At 41.6% G+C, this 11,550-nt stretch overlaps 1 protein-coding gene and 1 pseudogene across 1 annotated transcript; both read left to right on the forward strand.

Annotated features, from left to right (window-relative positions):
• Positions 1-387: 387 nt before the first annotated feature.
• On the forward strand, positions 388-1,314 carry LOC104855953 (olfactory receptor 5W2). The gene has a single exon (XM_010615037.1). It carries the CDS (start codon positions 388-390, stop codon positions 1,312-1,314), a length of 927 nt encoding a protein of 308 aa, XP_010613339.1.
• Positions 1,315-9,889: 8,575 nt separating this feature from the next.
• On the forward strand, positions 9,890-10,842 carry LOC104855954 (annotated as a pseudogene).
• Positions 10,843-11,550: the final 708 nt, after the last annotated feature.

Raw genomic sequence — 11,550 nt, forward strand, 5'->3', positions numbered from 1 at the left:
AAGTATAGCATGAAGATTTAGATCTTCATGTAGATTTGGATCAAATCTTCCCAGTTGTCTGACATACTAGCTTTCAATCTTTCCTTTTCAAATAGATGAAAATAGTTTTAATTTATTTTATTGGTACATTTAATGTAGACAGTATAAGGACATTCATTGTTGAAAATTTGAAACTTTACATAAACAATCTTGGTTCTTATTTTTCCCCATTCCCTGAAAACATTTTTTAAAACATAACATGACCAGGATGAATATAACAATAAAAAAATGAAAAAATATCATGTTTGCCATATATACACACAAACACATATGTGTGTATTTGATGTCCAGAATTGTAATGTATGATTCTACAATTTTTTCTCAAAAGCTTAGAAAAGAATATAAACAATGGAAAAAGGAAATTGCTCCTCCTTGACTGAATTAATTTTAGTTGGAATTACTAATAACCCTAGGATGAAAGAAGCACTATTTACCATGTTTCTACTTATTTATCTCATTAATCTCCTGGGAAATCTTGGCATGATCATCTTAATCAGAATGGACTCCCAGCTTCATACACCAATGTACTTTTTCCTCAGCAACCTCTCTCTCTGTGACCTCTGCTACTCCACAGCAGTTGGACCCAAGATGCTGGTGGACATATTTAGCAAGAACAAGTCAATCCCTTTTATCAGTTGTGCTCTCCAGTTCTTCATTGCCTGCACCTTTGTAGACTCGGAGTGCATGCTGCTGGCGGTGATGGCCTTTGACCGGTACAAGGCCATCAGCAGCCCCCTGCTGTACACAGCCCACATGTCCAGCAGGCTGTGCTCCCTGCTGGTGGCTGCAGTTTACCTGGTGGGGCTGACAGATGCTCTGATCCACACCACACTGACATTCCGCCTGTGTTTCTGTGGGTCTAATGAGATCGATCATTTCTTCTGTGATATCCCACCCATCTTATTACTGTCTTGCTCAGAGACACAGATAAATGAACTAGCCATATTCACCATTTTTGGATTCATTGAACTGAGCACCATCTCAGGAGTCCTCGTCTCCTATTGCTACATCATCTTATCCGTCTTAAAGATCTGCTCCACCGAGGGGAGGTTCAAAGCTTTCTCCACATGCACCTCCCATTTAACTGCTGTCACAATTTTCCAGGGAACCGTGCTCTTCATGTACTTCCGGCCCAGTTCTTCCTACTCCCTAGACCAGGACAAAATGGCCTCACTGTTTTACACCCTGGGGATTCCTATGCTGAACCCTCTGATCTACAGTTTAAGGAATAAGGATGTAAAAGCAGCTATTGAAAAGCTGAAAAGATGGTTATAAATATTTAAAATAAACCAAATCTTCCTCACCCATATATAGTGATTTTGTTTCCTAATATTCTGCAGTAATGGATTAACACAATTCTTTACAATATCTTAATTTATTAAAATGAGTATTTAAACCCTTACTTATTTGGACTAATGCTCATCAGTGCATATGTTGTGTTTCTATGAGCTGAGGGGCTCCATTCTCTGGAATTCATGCATAGTACTAATTCTCTTGGAAAACTTCCTTGATACTTTTAATTTTGCAGGTTTTTTATTTGCTTATTCTGTCATTCAAGCATTATTATCACTGCATCAAATTTTGTCAAGTTGTCACTCAATGCTTTTGGCATTTCACTTTTTCATGTTCATGACAAATCCATTCATTTCTGACCTAATTGATCCTATCGTCTCATGAAAGCAAGAGGCATCAACTAACTAAGCATCCAAATTGTTTGTAACAAGCTTGGAGTCCTTCACCAAATGGAAAGGCTGAAGGAGATAAATGAGGTGCAAACATCGATTTCCATTGTGCAGCAGAGGGGCACCCTTGGATGTCCGCTTTCAGCCTTAGTTATGAATCAGCACAGACGGGGAGAGGAAAGGGTTCCAGGCAAGGGTCCAATAGTTATCAGTGTCTTCTGGTGAAGAAGTCCTTCACTTTGACTAAGTGGACGTCTTCTGCTTGGCCAAAGAGTGACGGACACAGCCTGGGGAAAGATGCCTGTGTGTGGTGATTGCTCATTGTAGAATCGTAGTTATCTCCACGAAATGTTCCACTTTTCACCCCACTCTGTCCTTACTAAAGGCCCGGAAGTGTAGTCCACAGACCAGTGTCTCTGTGAGGGACGCGTGAGGCTGTCTGAGAAGCTGTGTCCAGTGTGAGATTGTGAGTTCTCCTGTCTCACAGGTGTGAGTTCCACACCTGTGGTCTGGTGCATCCGTGTGATGCTTGGGACTGGAGATGCAGAAACAATCACGTAAAAATTTTCAACATGAGATATATTTAGTGTTATCAGATGTTAGTAAAAGGAGAGCAACTTGCAATGATATGTGCTTTGAGTACACTCGTATCCATCTACCTATGAATTACATAAAATCCTAGGGATCTAAGCCATGACGCCCCAGTGCCTGAGGAGGTGGGGCTTCCGGGAGGTGGCGGGTATTGGGGCGTCCGTTCTCAGGTGGATGAGTCCGCAGGTCACTTGGATGAGGTGAGGCGGGGCCTGCCTGGAGCTGGGGAGGAGGAGCGCGGTCTGCAGAGGTTTCTCTCCCATCCGGCTTCTGCTTCCGCTCTCTGCCTCCTGACCACCGCGTAGTGAGCAGCTGTGCCCCGCTGTCCACCTTGTGTCTTCGAGCTGCACCCAGCGGATGGGAGGACTGGAGCTTAGATAGTGAGCCGGCGTCACTGCCTTCTCCTCCCAGAGGGTGTGGGCTTTGACTTTGTGCCCCAAAGACGAGAATGTGACTACGACAGCTCACACAGACACACACACGGACACACGCACGCACGGGCACAGTTGTGTAGCAATCAATCCCCCGCTGAGGTTGCAGAAGGCAGACGTCACCTGCATCACTCACTGTACACAATGGAATCCCGATCTCACCCTCGGTTGTTTGGGCCCACAGGCTTTGTGCTGGTTGCCCTATGACTAAGAACTGCGCTGTGACTCCAGACGCACCTCACGTGCCTGGTTACTCTAAGGTGTCTGCAGCTCTCATGGGACATTTAGCGATCTCATAGCAGCCACACTGTAGGTGAAATGTCGTGATTCACATATCATCACAGGTCTCTTCGAAGACAGCCGATCTGGAAGCTTCCGCCGGTTTCTACCTTGCACTATTTGCATGCGTTGTCTTTTCTTATGTTCTGTGCAGTCTTGGAAGTCGTCCAATGCACCTGCGTCATACAGCATTTTCTCTTAACACCAGTGTGAATAATGTTGGATTGTTCGAGGAAAATAAATAAAACCCTACTTCCATATTTGGTGACCCTTTGTATCCTGTGATCTTTAAGCCCCTTGGTTGAAATCATGCCATGCTTGTACGTGGCGTTTAGATCCATTTTCAGGTTATATAGGACTCTAAAATTCTGTAGGGAACTGACTCCATAAAGTTCCAAAGTGTGATTCCATCTAAACATTCTTTAGTGTCTCATGAGGGTAACCACATCACTGTACTTGTCAATGGGATTCACTGCATAGAACTCTAAGCAGGAATTTGCTGAGAACGTGATTTTAAAAAATTATGTATACATAAGATCCTAATAAGATTACTGACATTTAGAAATGGAAAGAAGGGAGCTAAAGGTGTAGGGAAGGTGAGATGAGTAGGGGAAGGGTAATAAGGGAAAAGAAAAAAATGTGAGATAATGAAAAGATGAAAATAAAGTGTTTGTAGATGGGGAGGGGAGGAGGGGGTGAAGGGAGGGCAGGTAAAAAATGAGAATCAAGACTTGTCATGTAGAGGTACAAGTTCCCAACAATGAATGTAACTGTACTATATCCCTAAAATGTACCAATAAACTCAATTACAGCTGAAAAAAATATGTATACTCCTCTAGATATCAGTAGCTACATCTATGCCATGTGGTTGTTAAAGACAGTGCAAATTTTTTGATATACAGAGTATGTAAAATTCATGACAGTGTACTCATGAAATAGTACACCAAAATATGTAGCATTTTTCAAGAGCTTCAGTGATCTCAGTTTGACCTTCAAGTTCATTTCTAAAGATTTTTGTAATAAAACATTGCAATGTGGTGAAACACTCATGTATATATAGCATTACCAATTTCTGAGAAATTATTATAAATATATATGTGCATTTCATATAAAATTTTGCTCTTCCCTCTAAAATTGTGTTGAAAGGCTGGTATGAATAATTGTACATTACTTAGAAAACGGATGAAGTAAAGAATTTTTCATCAAAAGAAGTAGAACCAGAAACTTTTAAAAATAAATTTAATACACAATGGGTTTAGGATTTTATTTTGTTTCAAAATCATACTATGAAGAAAGTATGATTATGTCCAGGAAAGGGGCCAGGGATTTAGCTCAGTGGTTCTGCCATCAGCCTCAAAATCATACTATGAAGAAAGCATGATTATGTCCAGGAGAAACGATCCGAGCGTTGAAGCCCAGGAACGGCTGGGGTCTGAGTGCGACCTCGGTCTGCGTGTCGGGTCACATGGTGAATGGGGAACACACACGAGGTGAGCCCTGCACATACCGGGACCAAGCAGGAGATGAGCCCGCCTGTGCCAAGTGCCGCGCGTGGCAGCCTGCACCCTCTGCAGATCAGTGAAGGCCCAGGAGTGGGACTGTTCTCATCTCACAACCACCTCTGAGGAATCCGAGGTGAGGGGCTATGTAGGCCCTACTTGTCACTTGGCCTTGCTGCCTAAGTCAGCCTGGAAAGAATAAGTCTCTGATCAGCAAAGGCAGTGCCCAGCTACCTGTCAGGGAGCGACTGCTGGCTCAGCTCAGCTGCAGCACGGGGCTGCGTGGCCTCCTGTGGGACCCTGCAGAGTGGGCAGGGCCTGGGGCATCACAGCTTCCTGAGAGCCCAGGACACCTGCCGGGTTTAAAGCTTGCTTCTCAAAGTTGTGCTGCATCTCAGGGATTCTTCTGTTGGATAACACTGACTTAAGGGTAAGCACCAAGGAAGTGCTTTCCACACTTCTTTCCTTGGTTTGTGTCCCTCTTCAAATCCTACTCACATCCTCCTGACGCCTCTCTTACAGTCCATCCCTGAGGGGTCAGAATCGCCAACTCTCAGATTTGACTTTAGCTGTCTTTCTGTTCTTCTTTTAATCATCTAATTCTTCCATCATTTAGCATGCTAAAGTATTTTTTCTGCAGATTTGAAAACATCTTCTAGGCCTTTATATTTTAACCTCGTTGGTCTCCCCAAAGAGATAGGCATTATTTAAAAAAAAAATCAGACACAGAGGGTCCCATGTTTTTTTTCCAAACTGGATCAATTTCCTCAGACAGAGGGACAGAACACTGCATGTTCAGGCTTGTCTGTCACACGCCCTCACCTCTGTATGCATGAAGAGACTTCTCCACTGAACAGGAGCTGCTAATGGGACCAAGACCCACTTTTTAAGTGAACATTTTATTCTTGTGCATTTGCTTTTTTTGTTTTGTTTTGGGTTGTTTTTTTTTTTGGAGGGGGGTTGAGACAGTGTCTCACTATGTAGCTGAGTCTGACCTGTAACTCACTATGTAGCCCAGACTGGTCTCAACCTCACAGTGATCCTCCTGCCTCAGCCTCCTGAGTGCTGGGACTACAGGCGTGTGCCATGACGCCTGGCTTTTGTGCATTTGTGACATATTATAAACACATTCTTCATGGGGTGTGGTGCACACACATTTTGCATGGTGATCCTCTCTTCTTTCTTTCCCCCTTCTCTCCTTCCTGCCCTAGCCAAACATGTGCAGGTCAGGTCACTCCTTGCAGTTTCATATTTTGATTATCAAGGGCCATTAATGATGGGAAATAGAGCCTCATAACTAGTCACAGGGAAACTCACCTGGAAATGACATTCTGTACCCTCGTTTTCAGCTTGCTGTACTCTTTTAGTTATAATTTATGTCAGGAGTTATATCTAAAAATTCTACATGTCTTTGCCAGTTTGCACTCCTGAAAATAAATAGGTGAGAGGTCCTATTTCAATACCCTGTCTCCCATCCCATTCTCAGGGGAAGGTATGATGAGGCCAGACAGGAAGTGTGCAGCTGGTGGAGGAAGGTGATAGTGAAGAGAACACCACCATCTGGCAGCCTTAGAACTCACATCTCCACGTTGGGTGGTAGAAAAACAGACTCCCTAGTCTCACACATGGTGTGCAGGCACCTTGTAAAGAGCATCTCATTTGGTGCGATCATCATACTGTTCTGATGTGAGCTAGGCTTGTTGTTTTATTTTTTGTTTTTTTTTCAGCTTTAATTGAGTTTATTGGTACATTTTAGGGATACAGTACAGTTACATTCATTGTTGGGATCTTGTACCTTACATAACAACACTTGGTTCTCATTTTTCCCCTTACCACTGCCCTCCCTTCACCCCCTGCTCCCCTCCCAGTCTACAAACACTTTATTTCCATCTTTTCATTATCTCACATTTTTTCTTTTCCTTTTTTACCCTTCCCCTGCCCATCCCACCTTCCCTACACCTTTAGCTCCTTTCTTCGCATTTCTCAATGTTTCTCTGGTGTGAATAATCTGCAATCATACAGAAGATCCTAATAAGATTACTGACATTGAGAAATGGAAAGATAGGCTTGTAGTTTTTACGGGTCACTTAGAAGGATGCCTGCCTGCTAACTTATGGGAGCAGCATGGCCTCAGAGGGCTTTGGTGTCCTCCAAATTCCTTGGGTGGCAGGCAGAATGGTTTAGCTCAATTAGAAGCTCACTTGAGAAAGGAGTTTTTCCCCAGGGTGGAAATACATAGTACTTAAAGCACATTATTAGCCCTGATGATAGAACATATTTGAGCTGATTGTTAGGCTCTGTTTCAGATAAATTACTGAGCCTGAAAAGACATCCTCTTCTTCCTCTCTCATCTCTTATGCAGCCAATAAAGGTACGTATTCTATTTTACTTTGATGAAAACAGCAAAGCATGAGCTCCTTCCATCTCATATAAATTAAGTTCTATCTTTAACATTGGGAAATAACACCTAATTATACAAAATTTTAAAAAATGATTTTATTATATGAAGTTACAAATCACTAATCCAGACAGGTTTTGTGCTTTCCTAGGTCTACTTATAACAAGATCGCTTCAGATAGAAAGGAAAAGCACATTTGTATTATGAGCCCATATATTAAATATGGAATCAATATGAGGAAATGAAAAGTGCTGGAAAAGTCTTGGTAGATTGCAAGGGAGGGAGGGGTTGAAGGGAGGGCAGGGAGATGATGAAAAAATAACCAAGGTTGATTATGTAAACATACAAATTTTCAACAGTGAAAGTCATTATACTGTGTACATTAAATGTACCTATTTGAAATGAGTAAAGTTAAAAATCTTTTTAAATAAATTTCAGTGTGTTTAAAATGAACAAATAAATAAATAAATAAATAAATTCTACCATATTGTCTCTAGCAGCACTGTGATTCTGGCTGTTCACTAAATGACGACTGTGTGTAAGTTTGCACTTAAGCACCGAGCCTGTAGTGAGTCCCGAGCGCTCTCTCTGTACAGCACGACCTCCAGTAAGTAACGAGTAGGACACTGAGCGGACATCACTGAACCGGCTTCTGAGTCGAGGGAGGCCTTAGGTGCTTTGCTTGCTGTTCCCGCACGAGTGCCCAGTCCGAGCGAACGGGAGCTGAGTAAATACGATTGTGGTGCGGAGGGGTCGGATAGTGACCCAGAGCAGAGATTTTTCTTAACTTGAAGTCGTATCTTACTGATGTCTTGATTATATACTAATTTGTGACCATCACGGAAACCCAGTAAGAGAACGTTCTCAGCAGGATGTGCATTCATTTGTTTGTATTTCTTTCTGCTGATACATACGTATACTTACTGTATTTACATTCTGTCATGTGATGTTTGCAGACATGTATACATTGCGTAATTCTCAATTGAGAGTGAATTTAATTCAACAACATTTCGGTGTGTATGATGAAAACCTTCAAAATCTTTCTTTCACTTTATTTATTAAGAATAACCATAGAGCAGCACGCTCTCCATTTTCATCTCAACTAAGGGCAGAGCCCGGCTTTCAGTCGAACTGGAGCTTCCTATCCATGCCTCACCCTCACAGCCTCACCTCCCACCTTCTCTCTCTGATATCGAGTTATGGTCACTTCCCAGCCTCACGCATCACATTTCATCCAGGCAAGTATATAATTATGGAAGTTTCTTTAAATATTTGAAGTATTCCTTGAGATGTGCCTTAGTGTCTGGAAGTCTTAGGTGGTGAAGGGAATTGATGTGCATCTCTCCTTTTATTTTTAGAAAGTCTTCAAGGTGCCCAGTGCTGCACGGACTGTTATTTCTCCATTTGGGTGTGTGCATGGGTGTGTGTGATAGTTTTATAATGGAGACTGAATGTGGGGTTTTATGTATATACTTTTATTTTCAGGTAGGCTGTCCTGATGCTGCCGGGTTTTCCTGGAGATCTTCCTCCTCAGCCTCCCAGAGAGCTGGGATCACAGATGTGCCCGATGCTCGCAGCCCCTGCGTCTGTGTATTTCTTAACTGCCCATTGTGATCACTTTGCAGACTCACCATGAGTCTCAGCTTAGGGATATTGTGCATCTCTTCTGCAAATTGATTTAGTCCCTTCCACTTTTCAAATGAAAAACAACATACATGTGATCCAGTGCATCACAGAAACAATGAGATGAAGTGCTACTTCAGCAGGAGTGATGAAATCACAGTAATTGGTAATTGCCTGACTCTAACCTCACATCCTGAGCACACAGAGTCATGCAGGAAGCTCTACTCAATCCGAGTCTGGGGTGAGACCTGCAAATTGGGGAGGACCTGGTGTTTACCCTGAGGACAAGTCTAGTCATGCAATCAATTCCAATCATTGGTAATCTCGAAGTTAAATTAGGGAATCCAATTTTATGAAATACTGAATTGCATACAATATGTGTAGAATACCAATCTAAATGTGCATATAACTGTAGTGACAAGGAAAGAACACAGTCCAATATACTCAAATATGTAAAAACACGTGTAAATACCCATTTAGGAAAAGATGGAATAAAACAAAAAATGTGAAGAACAGAAAACAACCTTTAGTGAAGACCTGAGTGATGCAGGGACATCATGGAGATAAGTTTTGGTCTTCGTTCCTTCTCTAAAAGAAATGCACAATTGAAATCTGAACATTCTAATTCATCACTTCCATGGTCAAAGAAGTTGGCTGTACCTTTTAAATGCTGAACTTTACCAAGAAAGAAGCAATTGCATTGCTCTCCTTGAAAAATCATGACAAAGTTTACAAATGCTAACTTCACAGATCTAACATTAAAGTGCAAATAAAACGGGAAAATTATCTAATATCCTCTGTTTTATAATGTCTTATTACTCCTTTATAATAAAGAAGCATGTCATACAGAAAACAAAAGCTGAATAAAACTATAAAGCAGCCACCAGAAGAAATAAAATAAAATTAACTGTGCTAAGCTCTAAGAACTATTATGGATTTTACAAAAGTATTTACTTAAGCAATATAATTCACTTAGAACTGAAAATGATAGGAAGGGACTTTGACAAGGGAGGACATCATGGTAAATTCATGACATTAATCACTGTTATGCTTCAGACTTTGCTACAACTCAGAACTTGAGCTTTAGGGAATTCAAATGTGATTCGTATTTAAAATAATGCACCTCACCAACAAATATAATTTCTCTTCAAAGGGAGAAAAGAACAAAGATCTTTCTTTTATAATTATTAATAATGAAAAGTAAAGAGCTACAAGTTTAGAGCTCCTATAGTTATAATATTTGCTCCTATAAGGAATGAGAAAAATCACTCAGTGTGCCATGTTTGTATTAAAAATGATTAAAGTTGAAGGCAATGAAATTATTTGAGCTTCTGCTTATTCCCACAGATGATGCATGAACTGATAAATGCAGGAGGCAATGTTTCCACGGTGAGGCACTTTGTCCTGCTGCGGTTTTCGGACCTTCCAGAGCTCCAGGGCTTTCTGTCTGGGGTGTTCACCATCATTTATTTGATCATCTTAATTGGAAACAGCCTCATCATCACCATAACAATCCTGGACCCTGCACTACAGAGACCCATGTACTTTTTCCTGGCTAACTTTTCTTCTCTAGAAATCTGTTATATTTCAGTCACTCTCCCTAGGATTCTCTTTGACCTTTGAACTCAGAAGAGAAACATTTCTGTGCTGGGCTGTGCAATGCAGCTGTGTTTCTTCCTTATGCTAGGAACCACTGAGTCCTTCCTGCTTTCCGTGATGTCTTGTGACCGCTATGTGGCCATCTGTCACCCTCTGTGCTATCCTCTGCTCATGAACCAAAAGAAGTGTGCTCAGCTGGCAGCTGCCTCCTGGCTGGCTCCAGTCCCAGTCCAGATAGGACAAACGTGCCAGATCTTCTCTCTGCATTTCTGTAAGTCCAACCAAATCCCCCACTTCTTCTGTGACATACCCCCCACTCTCCAGCTGGCCTGCGGGGACACTTCTGCTCACAAGCTGTCTGTCTATGTAGTGGTCATGTTGGTTGCTGCTGTCCCTTTCATGCTGATCCTTGCCTCTTACAGCAAAATTGTTTCCACCATTCTGAAGTTGCCAACAGCCCAAGGCCGGGACAAGGCCTTCTCCACGTGCTCTTCCCACCTGCTGGTTGTCGTGCTGTTTTTTTGCATCTGCTAGCCTTGCCTACCTAAGGCCAAAGTCCAGCCACTCTGCAGGAACTGACAAACTGCTCTCTCTTGTATGCTATCGTGACTCCCATGTTCAACCCCTTGATTTACAGCCTCAGGAACAAAGACGTGATTGTGGCACTGAGAAAATTATTTCTTAACTACACAGTGCCATGATTCTCCTTGACTTTTTTGTCATATAGTTGTCATCGAAACACTTTAACACTCCACAGTCTGCATTTGAGAATATAATGTTTTTTTATTATATTCATATATTCACTTGGAGTATACTGTGCCTGGATGTAGAGTAGAAACACCTAATTAAAAATAAGTTTCAGTATGCATCACATTTCTCCTTAACTGTATAAATTCAAAATGCTGTCATGTTGATTATATTTAGTGGGCATTATTTTCCTAAGTGCCCATACAATAGTTGCATTTTATGACATTTTTTATATCTATACAGCATAGGGCTGGGGATTTAGCTCAGTGGTTTGGTGGCCTGCCTTGCAAGCTCAAGGACCCGAGTTCAATCCCCAGTACCAAAAAAAACAAAACAAACAACAACAGCAATAAATCTATACAGCATATAATAGCAGTTACCAATACTAGTTAAACAACTAATGCTTATGGCATGAGTGATTCAGTGAATGAGTACACATGTGAATGAATCTTGAAAAAAATCCATAGATTTTACAGAACCAGTATTAGAATTTGTTTATTTAACTAACTGTGTAGGACTTTGTAATTCTTTCTTATTGATACCAGAAGGAAAGTTCACATTGCTTAGACCTGTGCTTAATAATTGTCTGGGAGGACACGTGATTTAAGGTCACACTCCTGCTTGCTTAAACTGATTGTATGTTATACATATATTTCCCTCTT

The sequence above is a fragment of the Fukomys damarensis genome, unplaced genomic scaffold (assembly GCF_012274545.1).
Source record: "Fukomys damarensis isolate Sample0158 unplaced genomic scaffold, DMR_v1.0_HiC HiC_scaffold_32628, whole genome shotgun sequence".
Taxonomy (NCBI): Eukaryota; Metazoa; Chordata; class Mammalia; order Rodentia; family Bathyergidae; genus Fukomys; species Fukomys damarensis.

Coding starts and splice junctions, on each gene's coding strand:
- LOC104855953 (XM_010615037.1), top strand. CDS start 388: ATGGAAAAAGGAAATTGCTCCTCCTTGACTGAATTAATTTTAGTTGGA.